The following is a 17,376-nucleotide window of genomic DNA, read 5'->3' as shown; positions in this document are numbered from 1 at the left end:
TCGGCCTCCCAAAGTGCTGGGATTACAGGTATGAGCCACTGTGCCCGGCCAAATTCTTAGTTTTATACTTGGGTGAACTTACATTTTGGATTGGGCCCATATATTTCTTTTATAATAATTGTAATTTGGTCAAATGACTTAATCAGCAATCATGTTTCACTTTAGTATGACAGCCTCGTTATATTTTAATGATATTCTAAATATTGGATTGTCAATCTATGGTTTTTAAAATAACCGTACAGCTGATATTTACCTTACGGGATTAAATGTGTCTTTGGCTTGTAGTATTATTACTTTTTATGTTTTCATTAGGCTTATGATGTTTATTTTTGAAAACCTCTGTAAAGTTTCATTTAATTGAGAAACTGTTTATTTTCTAATTTAGGCTACTTGGCAGCATTTAGACTCATGTACAGACATCTGGACTCATAACTGGTACAATTCAAAGTTCTTTTCTAAATTATACCAAAGCACCCTACAGTTACCTCGGTTATATTCGCAGTGTTTAATTTGAAAAAACATTTCAGTTTATGACCCATGAATTTAACTACAGAAAAGGAAGGAAAGTTTTTTTCTTTTTTTAACACAATAGCAAAGCATAGTTAATTCTCGATTGAGGATTTCTTTGTACTATGGGGTAGTTGCTGGCTATCCCTGAAAATCAATATTGGATTAATTTATTAGGTAATCAGAGACACCTGAATGACAGCCAGTTAGTAAACCTAAAAACAAAAAGTAGTATACATTAAACATTTTCTGTCCTGTTTTCAGTTTTCCATTTTCAAAGTCATCTTTCTTGGTAGAGGAACCTTGACTGTTTTTGTTGTAGGATATAGACCCAGCTCTACAGTTGGTAAGTAAATATGCATCCAGTGAACTGACAGGTCAAAAAAAAAAAAAAAAAAAAGCATACATTGCATGGAAGACTAAACTATGTGATGCCCAAGATCCCTTCCAAATTTGAGATTCTATGATTCTTTTAGAAGAGATAACCAGGGGGAGAATGGAATTTTAAAATATTGTCAAAAAAAGCATGTTCATTTTGTTTCTGAACAGATGCTATCAAAGCTGAATAAATCATAATTCTTTAACATAGCTAATTTAAATAGAGTTGAAATGACCTCAACTTACTTTTTGTAGTCTTTGTTTAAAGGCTATGAAGTGTAAACATAAAGAAAGAATTTGGCCTGGCATGGTGGCTCACACCTGTAATCCCAGCACTTTGGGAGGCTGACGTGGGTGGATCACATGGTCAGGAGTTCAAGACCAGCCTGGCCAAGATGGTGAAACCTCGTCTCTACTAAAAATACAAAAATTAGCCGGGCATGGTGGCAGGCACCTGTAATCCCAGCTACTTGGGAGGCTGAGGCAGGGAAGTGCTTGAACCTGGGAGATGGAGGTTGCAGTGAGCCAAGATTGCGCCACTGCGCTTCAGCCTGGGTGGCAGAGCGAGACTGTATCTCAAAAAATAAAAATAAAAATAAAGTGAAAAAAAGAATTTAATTTTCTACATTATTTCTAAACATGGATAGAGTGATGTTTTGGAAACCCAAAAAAGATCTGATAACACTTAAAGACCAGTTCTCCATGGCAGCTTGTATCACTTTTGGTATTGTCACCTCATATTTAAGTGTATGTGATAGATGGTAATTTTCTGTTAATGTATACTGACCTTTCCAATTGCTTTACATCATTGCCAGCACTTGGTGTTGTTCGTCTTTTTAATTTTAGCCATTTAGTGGGTCTGTGGTAGTATCTTATTTCCCTGATGATTAATGTTGATGATCTTTTCATGCACTTATTTGCTTCCCACATACCTTCTACAGTGAAGTTTCTGTTCAGATCTTTTTCTCATATTTTACTTGGGTTGTCTTTGTTTTTACTGAGTTGTAAGAATTATTTATGTATTTTAAATACAAGTCTTTTGTAAGACATAAGTTTTGCAAATATAATCTATGGCTTGCCTTTTTATTCTTTTGACTGTTTTTTGAAAAGTTTTAAATTTTGATGAAGTCCAATTTATTGATTTTTGTTTTTATAGCTTGGGCTTTTTGTATTATATTTGAGAAATTGTTCTGTATGATTTTCTCTTTCTTCCAGAAGCTTAATAGTTTTAGCTCTTACACTTAGGCTAATCATTGAGTTAATCTTTAGATATGATATGAGCTAAGAGTGAAGTTTCGTTTAGTTGTTTCATCACCACTTGTTGCAAAGACTGTTTTCGCCATTGAATTGCTTTAGCATCTTTGTTGAAAATCACTTAATATATACACGTCATATGTATGCAGGTCTTTTTCTGGTCTCTGTGTTCCATTGACTCTGCTTGTCAGTTTCTACTAAAAAGTCTGCTAGGCTTTATTTCCTTAGTTTTGAATAGGTAAGTAACAGTATAAATGATAGACAAAGTTACCTGGCTTGTATTATTAGATACTTTTATCTCTCTCTTTTGGTAGAAAATACTCAAAAAAAACTTTTTTTGAGACAGAGTCTCCCTCTGTCGCCCAGGCTGGAGTGCAATAGCACGATCTCAGCTCACTGCAACTTCTGCCTCCCAGGTTCAAGCGATTCTCCTGCCTCAGCCTCTCGAGTAGCTGGAATTACAGGCACCCACCATCATGCCTGGCTCATTTTTGGAAAATAGTCAAATTTTTGTTCCTAAAATGGTTATAGTTTCTCCAGTTCCTTTATTCTAAATCTGCCTTTTTGTTTTGTTTTGTTTTTTGTTTTGTTTCTCACTCTCAGCTTTTTACCTCTGCTTTTTCTCCATGGAAATGCTTGGTATTTAATATAACATACCATACTTCTGTGTGTGTAAATCATTCTTTAAGTTTTGTGCCCTATGTACTTTTTAATGTAACAATCTGTACTGTGAAATGTGACTTGTTTTACCTAACAAGTGAAAATTCTTATCTACTTTCATGGAGCTGTAGTTGTAGATTTCTAGATCAGTTTTACTGATCTAGGAAAGTGCTAGTTTCCTTTGTGTAAACTTCAATTCCCCATAATGTGTGGAGAGGTGAGAGAGCTGTCTCGGGTTTTTTTGTTTGTTTGTTTGTTTTGTGATGGAGTCTTGCTCTGTCGCCAGGCTGGAGTGCAGTGGCGTGATCTCGGCTCACTGCAACCTCTGCCTCCTGGGTTCAAGTGATTCTTGTGCCTCAGCCTCCCGAGTAACTGGGATTACAGGCACGTGCCACCACACCCAGCTAATTTTTGTATTTTTAGTAGAGACAGGGTTGGCCAGGATGGTCTCGATCTCCTGACCTTGTGATCCACCCGCCTCGGCCTCCCAAAGTGCTGGGACTACAGGCATGAGTCACTGCAGCCTGTCTCTGTTTTTAAAGGCATATTATCCTGAGAATTCAGCACCAGTTATTTGGTGTACGTGATGAAACAATCTTTGCAAGGCAACTAAGGTCTGCGTTTTTATTTTCAAACCTTTTAAGTCTTAATCTCAGGCTTGATCAATATTAATTCAGGACCGTGTATTTGATAGAGTGAGATTTTGAGCTAGAAACATCTTCACCATATTTGAAATAGAAAAGTAATTTTTCTGCTAGACAGGTACCCAGGGAGTGCTAAGCAGTTGAAGAGCAGCTCAGGAATTCTAGTTAAATATGGAGGATGGACATGGGTTCACTGCTTCTTTCCAAACTCCTAAAATGAGAGTGAAAGAAAAAAACTTTTGAAAAGTTATTAAACCTCAAGGACAGAAAGTCGTGGGTGAGAGATTTTCACACGTTTCGGTTAAGTCAGGAAGCAGATGGAGTGCTGATGCCTAGCAGAACAGAGGATGTGCAAACCCACATGCTTGTAGAGGGTGATGTGACAAGACTAGAGTCAATTTGCTGGACACACCTCTGTCTCAGTGCTGTCACAGAAGGTAGGCTGAAGCACTGCACTAAAGTAAGGAGATTGTTTAAAAATTTGACTACAAAACAGCCACATTCCCAGTTGCTCATCTTTACTTGTACTGCCAGGTCATTACTCTGTTGTATCTTGTAGAAACTTTTTCCAGTTTATCTTGTGGAAAAAGTGTAGCAGGAAGCTGCTGAGAGTGCTGACGCACCTGTGTGGTAGGGCATAAAACCAGGGGGATTGAGTAAATCTGCATGCTGACCTTAGGGACCCCAGGCCTTTCCCTGTCTGGCCTTTTGAAGCCAACAGCCAGGTATGAATCTCCCCACCCCTCCAGCTGTGGCAGGGCATAGTGGTGTCTTTGCTAGAGAAATAAATTATCTCCTGGAAAAAGAGTCCAGATCTGATATTTGAAGGTCTCCAAAGGAAAAGGCCAGCCTGTCACTTTATCAGATCCCTGCAGCCTGGTTTCATTTATTCAACAAAAGGGATATGGCAGTGAACAAACCAGACAAGGCCCCTTCTTTTGCTGGCCCAGAAGGACAGGCAGTAGTAAATCATTCTGCAGTGTCTCCATGGCACTCAGGGCAGAGAGTGGTAAGGGCAGGTAGTGGTGCTCTTTTATGCAGAGCATTTGGGGAAGGCCTCTCTGGGGAGGTGAGATCAGAGCATCCTGGAATGATGTAAAGGAGCACGCCATGCTGTTGTAGAGGCTGTGCACTCTGGAGAAGGCAGGAGAATACTTGGTGTGTTTGAGCAAAGAGGTCAATGTTGCCAGAGCAGCCGGCTGAGGAACATTCTGGGGAGGAAATCAGAGAAGCAAATAAGGAAGTGCAGGGTGAGGGCTTGGATTATCCTGTGTTAGGTAGGTTAAGTCACTCCTCTACATAAAACCTTCAGATGACACTGGATAAAGTGATGTTTTAGAAACCGAAAGAAGGTCTGGTAACACTTGAAGACCAGTTCTCCATGCCAGCTTGTACCACTTTTGGTATTGTTACCTCATATTTCACATTTAAATGTATGTGATAGGTGGTAATTTTATATTAATGTATGCTGACCTAATGTAAGTCTCTCCTCCGCTTAAAACCCCCCACTGCCTTCTGGAGGTTCTTAAGTAGAGGAGCAACTTAATTGCTGGTGTGTTCCTCTCGACGTCCACCTGCTTGTGTCTCTTCCTGCCAGGATCTCAGGGCTTTCATAGGCACAAGATGAGGGATACTGGGAATTCTAGGAAAAACGACAAATGATTATGAATCAGAAACCTATGAACATTCTCAGCAATACTGGGAAATTTTTTTTTTCCTGGAATTTTTTACCCAGCCAAAATGACAAACGTGAGAGTAGACTAATGGCATTTTCAGTCCTTAATTGGCTAAAAGCCTATTTTCCATGGGTCTTTACTTAGGAAGCTCTTGAAGAATGTGCCTCAGGAAATTGAGAAAGCCAAGGAAAAGACGTGGGTGATTTAGGGAATGAAGACGACTCAGGTGATATTCACACATGGTCTGGAGAGGGCAAGGGAGAGTTGGGCTTGAGAGATGGAGAAGGAATTGATAGATGATTTGATGTGTTTGAATGATTACATCAATTATTAATAGGTGTAGGGCATATTTCTTGGGCCTTTAGTACAAAGTAATAATATAATAGTTATATAGAAAACTGTAGTTACTCCCAGTTTGCAAAAGAAAACAGTTTACTCAGCACTGAAGAAATATTAAATATTTACATAGTCCTAATAATGTAAAGTCTTGATTTAACCAAAAATTATGATAAAACCATATTGAGAGACTAGAAGTAGGGGCAGGAGGTGTGGTGGTTTTAACTCCTCCACTACCATGATAAGAAGTCAAGAGACAGTGTCTAAAGTGAAAGAAGCAAGAAATATCAGAACACTCATTTCCTCAAAATATGTAGATAAATACCAGAATAAATGGGAAGAGTTGAAATGTATTGCTCTTGGATGGAGATGGATTAGATATGGGACTTCTTATTTCTTTTATAAGCCTTTGAGTATTATGTCCACATTTAATAAAACATTTAATATAAACAATTTTTAAAACCTTAAAGAAAAGTAGTTTGTTAAAGCTGATGTTGATGTACTAGTCATAACATTATAATTTAACTCCCTTTTCTTTTTATTTTATTTCACTGGTGAAAAAAGAGGCTGTAAAAAATAAAGTGACTTCTATTACCTCAAGTTAGTGCAAGGCCTAGGACTAAAAATTAGTAATTTTTCACTCTTGAGGCAGTGCTCTGATGATGACTACAATGTGTGTCTCATTTACTTCTATCGTAATCCTTTTTTTTAATATATTTTAGAAATGGTTTTGTTAGATGTTGCTAAAACATTGGTAAATGCTCTTTAATTTTCTTTATATGCAGAATGAAGGTTTTTTATTGCCGGTGCACCTTAATATATGTTCACTGATAAATAAAGGAAAATGTTTGTAATATAGGGAGTTGGGTTCTGTGTAATAAAATTCTATTTTTTGTCCCTTAAAAATGCCCTTAATCTTTATCATAAGCAATAGTAGAAACTATTTATTGCCCATGTACTCTAATGTATTTTCTGTAATAATAAAGGAAAATGGTTGTAATAAAGGAAGTTGGGCTTTGTGTAGTAAGTTCCAATTGTTTTTTGTCTAAAATGTTCTTGGTATTTATTATAAGCATTAATAATAGAAAGTTAGACCTCCTTGGTGTTGGTACTTTAGAGAAGGGTCACTGTTGAGTCACTTCCAGTTTCCTCTTCTCTTAGTCTTGACAGCATATGGAAAGCTCCACTAACAAAATAAAACCTATATTATTTTTAATGACTTTTTTTTTCTCGCCACAAGTAATCTATATCCTGATGTATTTGAAGTAGAGCAGAAATACAAATTATTTAAATGTGCTGATGTACCAATGGACTAGATACTGTTTTCTTCTGTGTTATTAAATTATAAAATAATATAGTAAGTAAATTAAACAGTGTATTTGAAAATCCTGAAGTATATTTATTATTTGTCTATTTCATTTGGGTCTAATTATTGTAATCATTTGACCATGATGCAACAAGTTTGAAAAATAATAGAAAAAAGTCAGATGGGGGCCGGGTGCGGTGGCTCACACCTGCAATCCCAGCACCTTGGGAGGCTGAGGTGGGTGGATCACGAGGTCAGTAGTTCGAGACCAGCCTGGCCAACATGGTGAAACCCCATCTCTACTAAAAGTACCAAAAAAAAAAAAAAAAAGGAAAAGAAAAAAGTCAGATGATGAAGTGTGAGTACATTTCTATTTTTTTCTCTTGGTCTGCTCCATGAAGACTGGCACACAACCTTTTAACCGTGCAATGCTTTTCAACGTGGGCTTCAAAGAGGCCATGAAAGACAGTGTCTGGGACTGTGTAATCTTCCACGATGTGGATCATCTACCTGAAAATGACCGGAACTATTACGGATGTGGAGAAATGCCACGTCATTTTGCTGCAAAGCTGGATAAATACATGTATATGTAAGTAGTGTGCACTATTCCTGATATTGTACAATATAATTGCACAGTCATAGCATTGAAATGGTAGCAGCAGTATGTCACTACATCTGAGAGAACTCAAGAACCCAAGAATATCATCTTTAACTCCATCGTGTCCTCCTGGGGAGCCAGGACACAGAGTGGCTTTTCGTTCCCCTGGGTGCTTCCTTACACAGAGGTTTGAATGTGGTGTGGTGGGAAAGAGAGCCTGGTTTCTGCGGTCAAGCACACACAGATTTAAACTTGGGTTCTCACACTTACAGTTCCAGGGCTTACAGGTTAGTCACTTGCATCTCTGAAGGTGTATTCCTTGTTCACTGGGATAATAGATTCCATCCATAGAGCTGCTGTGAGATCACATGTGCTCTGTGCCTGCTGTGTGGTAGGTGCATAACTCATCTTGACTCCTGCCTGCTCTCCCCCAGTGATGGTTTGGAGGGCCACAAAGCCCTCTCTTCTGCTGTTTATCTTCTTCCTAAGGTGTGCATTCTTGACCTGCCCTTTAATAATAAAAAAAAAAACAAATCTTTTCCTTCTCTAATTGGAGATAATTTAAAATGTGAAGAGTTTTCAGAGCTGAGATAGTAACTTAAAAGGACATGAAAGAATGCAAGTCTAATATGGGGAAAGGATCACAGTTTTCATTGGCCTAATGGGAGTAGAGAGAAAATAAAGCTGTTTGTTGCTTAGGGCAGGAAGATGTTGCCTGTGTCACAGTTTTGCCTGGTGCTAATCTAGAGTACAGAGAAGCAAAAAGTCTGACACAAGCAGGAAAAGAATGCTTGTTTCTTTCTTCTTCTTCCTCTTCCTCCTCCCCACTCCCGCTCCACTCCTTCCCCCCCCTTCCGCTCCCCTTCTTCCCCCTCCCCCCTTCTTCTTCTTCCTTCCTTCCTTCCTGCTTCTCCTTCTCCACCTCATCCTTCTCCTCCTTCCTTTTTTTTTTTTTTTCTTTGCTGGTCATTGTTATCATTAGAAAACCTTTTTCTTTATTACCTCTGTGTCTGAACTTTGAGTATGGGATTACCTTGAAGAAGGCCATCAAGGTTCACAATCTGGTTCTCTTTTTCTTTTTTTTTTTTTTGAGACAGAGTCTGGCTTTGTCGCCCATGCTGGAGTGCAGTGGTGCGATCTCGGCTTAGTGCAAGCTCTGCCTCCCGGGTTCACGCCATTCTCCTGCCTCAGCTTCCCGAGTAGCTGGGACTACAGGCGCCTGTCACCACGCCTGGCTAATTTTTTTGTATTTTTAGTAGAGATGGGGTTTCACTGTGTTAGCCAAGATAGTCTTGATCTCCTGACCTTGTGACACCACCCACCTCGGCCTCCCAAAGTGCTGGGATTACAGGCATGAGCCACTGTGCCCGGCAACAATCTGGTTCTTACCACTTCTGGAAACTTGATTTCAGTCAGTTTGCTAGAATCACATTAGATCCAGGGTAACCGATTTTCACAAAAAAAAAAAAAAAAAAAAAAAATCATAAAGGTCATATAAGCTAAGATTTCTAAATTAATTTATTGTTAAATTCTAAATGAATTTGTTGTCTAAATAATTTGTTGTTAACTTGAAAATATCAATTTCTAATAAAATACAGTTGACCCTTGAGTAATGCAGGGGTTACGGTGGTGACCGCCTCCCCCAGCCGCCGGAATGCAGTTGAAAATCTAGTATAACTTTTGACTCCCCAAAAGCTTAACTACTAATAGCCTACTGTTAGCCAAAAGCCTTACCGATAATATAAACAATTGAGTAACACATATTTTGTATGTTATATGTATTGTATACCATATTCTTACCATAAAGTAAGCTAGAGAAAAGATGTTATTAAGAAAATCATAAGGGAGGGAAAATATATTTACTGTCCATTAAGTGGAAGTGGATCATCCTGAAGGTCTTCATCCTCATCGTCCTCACATGGAGTAGGCTAAGGAAGAGGAGGGGTTGGTCTTGGGGTCTCAAGGGTGGCAAGGTGAAAGAGTTGAAGATGGAAAAGGAGGCAGGAGAGGCACATTCTATGTAACTTTTATTGAAAAAGAAATTGTGTATCAGTGGACTTGTGCAGCTCAAACCTGTGTTGTTCAAGCGTCAGCTGTATTTATATCCATCTAGACTAGTCCCTGGATTGGTTAGGCATCTTGGACGTTTGTAGAGAAATTAGAATGTAGCTCTGGGAGAATGGCAGTAGATCAAGGCCTGGTCTGGGCAGTGCATAGACTTCAGCTGTGGGATGAAGCCTGGTGAAGCGTCCCTGCCCCACAGTGATGGCCACACTACTGCTGACCAGAGAACTCAGACCCTCAGGTGTAGTGTTTCTCCCACTTTTACAGTGTAAGATAAACACTGCAAGAGTTTGACTTGTTGGGTTTTGTTTTCTCTTCTTTAGTTTATCTGTTATACCTTCATTTTACCTAATAACTTTCCATTATTCATATAGCACAATTGATTATTTCCACTTAGAGCAGTAAATGGAATTGATAGGCTTGCTGATTTATACATGTCAATAAACACACAGACACATTGATTCATGTTTCCCTATCTGACGATCTCAGGTTTTTCCTAAACTACTAGCCTGGGCAAGAATAATCCATCTGATGTGGGAAGTACATGGTGCCAAGAATGCTTATTGGCCCTGTGGAACCCCCAGCTAGTCTTACTGTAATACCAGAACACTAAGCTCCCAAGTGTGAGCCTTGAGAGGTCTCAGGAGAGTATGGTTGTCTTTAGGATCAGTGTTGTTATTACCATCTTGGAGTACCTTTGACCTAGGATGAGGGCAAGACTGCTTTCTCCTACAACCCTAGGCTTCCATGAAGGAACCAGTCTTCCCTGGTCTGTGTGCCACACAAGACCCCAGCTGACAAACAGCACGTCCTTCTCAGAATGTGAGGCGAGTGTCTAACAAAAAGCTCCCTCCTCTGAGACAGCTTTGCTGTGGTTGCAGCCAGGTTTCCCTCAGCTTGATTTTTGGGTGCTGTGCATGGTCACGTTTTCTCTGCTCTGGCATCTGCTCCCCAGGGGCATGTTTCAGTCCATGGGAATATATTCAGGATTGCAGGTCTAAGGACGCTGCCTAAATGTCAGAAAGCCAATCTATACCTAAACACACAGTTTAGCTAAGTAAAAATACAGTTTAAAAACATTGCATCGTTTGACACATTCCTTGGAGTGTAAGTTAGGGAAGGGTAAGGAAAATAAAATCCAAATAAAAATATAGTTATTTCTGTAAATATCAATGCATTGAAAATGAATATATTTGTAAATATCCATGAATATTTTGAGAGTATAATTCCAACAGATAAGATCATTATAAAAGTAGGTAGCTAGAAAATTAAATGCTAGAATTGTCTTTTGTAATTGATATTTATCCTGCTCTATATAATAAATAATGCATTTATAATTCAGTTAATTTTTTAAGTGTTACTAGTTTAGGAACATCTGATATGCATTGACCATTATAAATATATTTAATCATGTTTACTTTTGTTGTGAAAATATACAATTTTGGGGCACTGGGTTTTGAGCCTTACAGATTTTATTTTGAGTCTTATTTGTATACTAAATATTAAATTTAGGTTTCCATAAGTGCTTTACATTTAACATAACACATGTACATGTACTTGTTTCACTAGAATATAAAAATGTTTTATGTCTTGGTGTACTTTACATTTTCTAACATAATTGTCTATATAGAATATAAGGGCATATTTTGCAAAGCACATGAAAGACTGAAACCTTCATTTCACATGGGAAACTATTATGATTTTATTTTTAGAATACTGTGTCTTTCTTTTCTAGTCTTCCATATAAAGAATTTTTTGGTGGTGTAAGTGGGCTGACAGTGGAACAATTTAGAAAGATCAATGGTTTTCCTAATGCCTTCTGGGGATGGGGAGGAGAAGATGATGACCTTTGGAACAGGTATGTTGAGGTACAAATTGTTCACTAATAGAATTTTTATAAATCTTATTTATATTAGGTAAATTGTAGTACTTATCCATTCCAAGAACATTCTTTGGGATGGGATATGTTTGAGGTTTCTAAACCCTATTTTATATTTCTCTTTTTTTTCATTAAGTCTGCTTTCTGAAATTATTGGCAGCATATAATTAGAGCAGCGGTCCCCAACTTTTTTGGCACCAGGGACCAGTCTCCTGGAAGATAATTTTTCCAAGGACCCAGGAGGATGGTTTCGGGAGGAAACCATTCCACCTCAGATCATCAGGCATTAGATTCTCATAAGGAGCAAACAACCTAGATCCTTCACATGTGCAGTTTACAATAGGGTTTGTGTTCCTCTGAAAATCTAATGCCATTCGCTGATCCGACAGGAGGTGGAGCTCAAGCAGTAATGATCGCTCACCTCCTGCTGTGCGGCCCAGTTTTTAACAGGCCATGGACCTATACTGGTTTGTGGCCCAGGGGTTGGGGAACCCTGGATTAGAGCATTCTTTTGTGTTTTAAAATTGAACTCACATAACCCATTTTCATATTTTATTTCTCTATATTTTCATTTCCATATATGGCATTGTAGAGTTCACTATGCTGGATATAATGTAACCAGACCAGAGGGAGACTTAGGAAAATACAAGTCAATTCCTCATCACCATAGAGGTGAAGTCCAGTTTTTAGGACGGTAAGTTGAATGTCATCTTCAGATACCAAGGTTTCCAAAGCTGTTGAATAAATGAAAGGTAAATAAAAATGCATTGAACCCCAAAAAAGCTGCTGAAGGGAATTTTCATAATGGAAGGGAAGTATTTTTTGCTGAAGGGAATCTTTACAACAGGAAGCATTTTTGGTGCTTGTTTTTAAGAGATATACTTATATATACATTAATAAATACACATATTTACGTTAAAGAGCCTGGTTAACTATTTATGTAAAAGTATTTACGTAACATAAAGCATAATGTTTTATTTATTAAAGATGTCTAATTGTAAAAGTGCAAAATAATTTTTTCAGGTGGCATTTTTTGAGTAGTAAAATTGCTAATTTAGAATAATGGTTTAGAGATTCTTAAATTATGCACAAGAACCAGAAATTGTAAAGGGCATTAAGTGCTTTAATTATAAGATGACCTTGAACACAGTCCTTATCAGTTTTCCTTTTTGAACATGTTTTGTTGCTTTTTTGTTTTTTCCTCTAAAACTATAGGTATAAATTACTAAGGTATTCCAAGGAGCGTCAGTACATCGATGGATTGAACAATTTAATATATAGGCCAAAAATACTGGTTGATAGGTTGTATACAAACATATCTGTAAACCTCATGCCAGAGTTAGCTCCAATCGAAGACTATTAAAAGAAGTGGCTGTCGTGGCAAGGTAGACCACAATGCTGGATCATAAACTTGGAGCATACTCTTAATGGAGGTCAGTGATTGGCTGTGTCACAGTGCCCTTTTCTCTGAGAAGAGCCAGCAGTCCACAGTGTTTACAGAGTGGGACTATATACAGTCACCCTTCTCTCACCCGTCATCCCTGCTCTGAGACACACCCCTGTGGCGAGCACCGCAGAAACCGGAAGCCACTACTTAAGATCGGAAGTTAAGAGAGCTCCCTCCGAAGAGAAAATTTTTATACTAAAATCTATAATTTAATTCAAGAGAATGCTTTTATTTCCGTTTAAACATATTTTGTATATATGTGATATAAATTAATGTGTGCAAATTGTTGAAAAATTAGATTGTTGCAGTTTTGCATGTAATCGGTTATACCTTTATTGGACTTTTATAGACATTTTTTATTTGCATGAAAAAAAACTCACTAAATTTACATCACTAAACAAAGGTTAACCCTTGTGTGAAATGAAGGAACTGTCAATAATTGACAGCCAACTAATACAGTAAACTGTTATACTAGTTTTGAGCTTTAGACCTCAGCCTTTTGTGTGGAAGAAGTCACAGCTTTCTTAGGCTTTAAAGGAAAAGAAGAAAGGACTTAAATAGCTTTTCTTCCTACCGGGATTACCTATGTTTTTCCTTGCTTGCAGTCTCATCTGATTTTGCTAGAAATCACAACCATATTGTTTATGCATATTGCATGAGTATTACCAAGAAAAATCTTAAAAGTTGTGATGTGACATGATATAAAGGATCTCTTTATGTTAAATGTCTTTCATGTACCTCTGGTGTGTCAGGGATTTTGTGCCTCAAAAAATGTTTCCAGGGTTGTGTGTTTATACTCTGTATTTTTTTTAAATTCACGGTGAACAGCACTTTTATTATTTCCAGTTCAGAAGAGCCAAAAAAAAAAGTATCTTCATTTAAAAAGAAATCAAGTCAGTTTTTTTAAAAGAATGATCTATGGAAGAAAACCCAATAGTACTTATACAAATGAATTATACTATTAGATAAGAATTAAATATTCTATTTTTATGAAGATAAATACTTAGTAGATAAAAACAAATTTTAAGTTTAGTTCTCAGACATAGAATTTCACTTTTGGAGGGGACCCTTGAATGTTAGTTTCATTCAAACTGTATTTTGTTTTTTTCACTTTTAAGAGATTATATCTCTGGTGTTAATTACTAAAATTTTCTTTCTAAAAGTATAATTTAATAGAATTATCTTAAAATACATGATCAGTTATTCAGTGTGCTGATATTATAATGTCTTCTATATATAGTATCTAAAAGCATAATTTAATAGAATTATCTTAAAATACATGATGAGTTATTTGGTGCACTGATGCCATAATGTCTTCTATATCTAATATCTTACATGTTTGCATGAGTGTCAGGGCTTTGTCCAGTTATCTTCATATGACTGTTCTCTGAAAAAAGGTCTTACTACCTGATATCAAGTACATATCTTAATTTTGGATGAATTTTTCCACAGTAAAGCCGAACAGTATTCTTTTTTGAAAATTAGCAATTATAAAGATTCTTTAAAATATCTTGATATTTTCACAAATTTTAAACAAAAAATTAAATATCTATAAAGTGAATGTTCAACAACAATGATGAGCAATAGAAATCTATATATGAGAAACGTTTGGATAATATTTGCCTCAAGGATTGTTTACCTAAAACAGAACTATGGTTATTTATCTCAGATTGTAAGTTTTATTTTGAAGTGTCATTTTTATGGCAATATTGATAACACAAATGACCACAAACTAAATCATAAAATAATTGAATCCTTATACTTTGAGAAAATGGATAGCTTCTCTGTTATGATACCAAACAAAATATTTTCATATTTATTTCTTAGAACTATTTCCAAAATATTTATATTTCAGTTTTTTTATGGTACTCGATGAAAAATCAAACCTTCTGAAAATTATATTTGTACTTCATTTGTGTATTAGTTCATTTTCTGTTTCTATTACATAGTTTTTAAAGTCAATGAAAGAGATTGAGAATGTTAACATTTGTTGATCAATGTGGAGCTGTCCACATTCGGTATCTTTTCATTTTTATATATATTTTACAGTTTCAAGAAAACTTAGTACTACTAGTATCTGCCTTATTTTCTTAAGTCTGATGTTAATTTTTGTTTCAGGAGTGAGATATAAACATTTTGCTTTTTTTTCAGTTTTGAATATGGTTTGTCATCCTGTGAAAACCACCTAGTTTGCTTTTTGTTTGTTTGTTTTGCTTTTTTAGTGTAGACCTAAAATTATTTTTGCCTATAAACAGTGACCTTAATATGTTTCTGTAAGTGACAGAGCTGTGCCCGTTTATCTTCATTGTATTAATTATTACATAAAGATTAACAAATACATTGCAAATGCAAATTATCTTCTTTATAGGATGTTTGGAGGATTTATTAATGAGCATATATTGATTGCCTATTCCATATCCAGTGCAATGCTAGGTATGTCTATGGAAGGAGTATTATTACTTCATTTCTAAACAAATGAAGTCAAGCAAATTGAGATCTTTCTGAAATTATGAAGACATCTTCTGATAACTTATCTGTTGTATTTCCTAGTCTCAAAGTCAAGAAACCGGTATATGTGGACCTAGGGCTAATAGGAGGTCCCTATGGCACTAACTGGGAAAATTACGTGGTGCTTTTCAACTACAGAAAGAAGTAATGACTAATGGGCCTGTCTGTAGAGAAGAAAAGGAGAAGAGTACACATTTGCTGGAACTATATATAATTCACAGTGGAGATAGTTAATTCTTTGCCAAAACTAGGGTTTTATGAGTATTTTTAAAATCTACATTTAAGTTTTTGTTTTTGTGAACAGTTATTCAGTAAGAAAACTTTATAATATTAAGTAGATACAGTTATGTATTAAAAATTTCCTTATATACCCTTTTGCCAGCCAAGATACTGATATTTTAAAACAAAATGGAAAAATGTCCAATACAATATTCGCTTTCTGGAGGCTTCCTACAAGTGAAAGCAGATTTTGTCATTTTATTTGGCCTTTGCTTGTCTTTGATATATTTCTTTATGTGTTTTTCAAACAAATACTATTGTAGATTTATTGTCTTGTATTTGCAAGTATGCCGGTTGAGAGAACTAAAATGGTTATAGTATTGTTTATCAGGAAGAGGAAGTGTACCTAAGATTATTTTATTTATTTAGATGAAAGGCTTCTACATAAATGCACTGAAATAAATGCTAGTAATTTCTTGTATCCCACTTTTCTTCTTTTTTTGCTTCTCATGGAAATGTTTGTACTTTTTTATCATTGTCTTTTATGAAATATAATGTTCTAAAGACTTTGTGTGAAGATGTAGTTATTTTCCTCTCAGGAACTTTTTTGGGTTACCTGGGATTTTTGTTTGTTTGTTATCCTAAATTTTAAATGAATTATTGATGAATATCTTGGTTGACAATAGGGTTGCAATATAAGCATAAGGTAACCACAGCTTAAATACAGGTGGAGATCACCTTATTCCTTTTATCTCAAAAAGTAGTATTTAAGTATTTTTCATTAGTACAACAATTAGTAATCTATTATATCAAGATAAATATTTAAGAATTCATTTTAGCATAAATTTTCTTTTTCCTGCACAACTTCAATAAACTAAGCTGGTGTGTTATGCTTAATTTACTACTTGTTTTTCAGGTATCGATGATTTTTAAGGCAAAGAGCCAAATCTCAAAAATACCTAGGGACTAGATTTGTATTTGAGACTAGATTGTAAGATCATGAGTTTTATCAACTTACTATTTGTGAAATGAGTTGTAATTACTCTGTGTATAATATGATCTATAGGGATATTGTCACTGCATGTCACAACTAAAACCAATCATTAAAATCATAATCATTTAAAGCCATGAAATTTAGTCAGCTTAGTCTGCCCCACTATGGTATTAATGTGCCGTCTGGTGAAAACATAGTAACTCCATTTAATGATCATATATATATGTGTGTGTGTGTATATATGATCATATATACCTCCTTGAGATTCTATATATATACACACACACTGTACACACACACACTTTTTGTGCTATCTTTAGACAAAGATTTAAGGTGGTTGGGTATATTCTGGACCTAAATTGTATTTAGAGAAGTCTGTCCTTAAGGAGCATGTACTGTATTGCTCTTGATTTAAGCGACTTCAGAAAAGTGATTTGCCACTCAACTATACAATGAAAAGAAAAAAAAACGGTGTGAAAAATAAAACTTGCATCTTTCTCAACACATTCCGCTAACAGATTTTGGTTGCATGCCCTTGCTAATACAATCTTCCTAATTTTATCAGTTTAAGTATGTGCTCTGGAGGATCTTGAGAGGTATCAGACATTACTTACCCTCAAGGAGTTTACATCCTCTCTGTGTAACACTGATGTAGCAGAAATACCTGAAGAATCACATGCTATCAAATGAGGGGCTCATTTCTGTCCTTTGCAAACGTTGATTGTTTAACTAATTGAGCATCTTTGCAGGAGCAGCTTTTCTCCAGCACGTATTTCTCAGCTGTAAACATGTACTTTAGAAGGAGATGTTGAGATAATTGTTCTGCAATAGACCTTAAAAATTTGCTTAAGGATTTTGCATAAGGTGGGCTCTGTGGAAGGTGGGGGTTATAAGCAAATAGTGTAG

At 36.2% G+C, this 17,376-nt stretch overlaps 1 protein-coding gene across 5 annotated transcripts in view; it reads left to right on the top strand.

Annotated features, from left to right (window-relative positions):
• B4GALT6 (beta-1,4-galactosyltransferase 6) overlaps window positions 1-16,042 on the top strand; it is a 63,775-nt gene extending 47,733 nt beyond the window's left edge. For all 5 annotated transcript variants that reach the window (XM_055368282.2, XM_004059286.5, XM_055368280.1 and 2 more), the window contains 4 exons: window positions 7,163-7,350; window positions 11,159-11,281; window positions 11,895-11,996; window positions 12,518-16,042. In XM_055368282.2, the coding sequence (XP_055224257.1) occupies window positions 7,163-7,350; window positions 11,159-11,281; window positions 11,895-11,996; window positions 12,518-12,665 (561 nt within the window). In that variant the 3' untranslated portion in view covers window positions 12,666-16,042. The remainder of the gene's footprint in view (window positions 1-7,162; window positions 7,351-11,158; window positions 11,282-11,894; window positions 11,997-12,517) is intronic.
• The last annotated feature ends 1,334 nt before the right edge of the window (window positions 16,043-17,376 follow it).

The sequence above is a fragment of the Gorilla gorilla genome, chromosome 17 (assembly GCF_029281585.2).
Source record: "Gorilla gorilla gorilla isolate KB3781 chromosome 17, NHGRI_mGorGor1-v2.1_pri, whole genome shotgun sequence".
NCBI lineage: Eukaryota > Metazoa > Chordata > Mammalia > Primates > Hominidae > Gorilla > Gorilla gorilla.
This window is presented reverse-complemented; position numbering and strand designations above follow the sequence as displayed.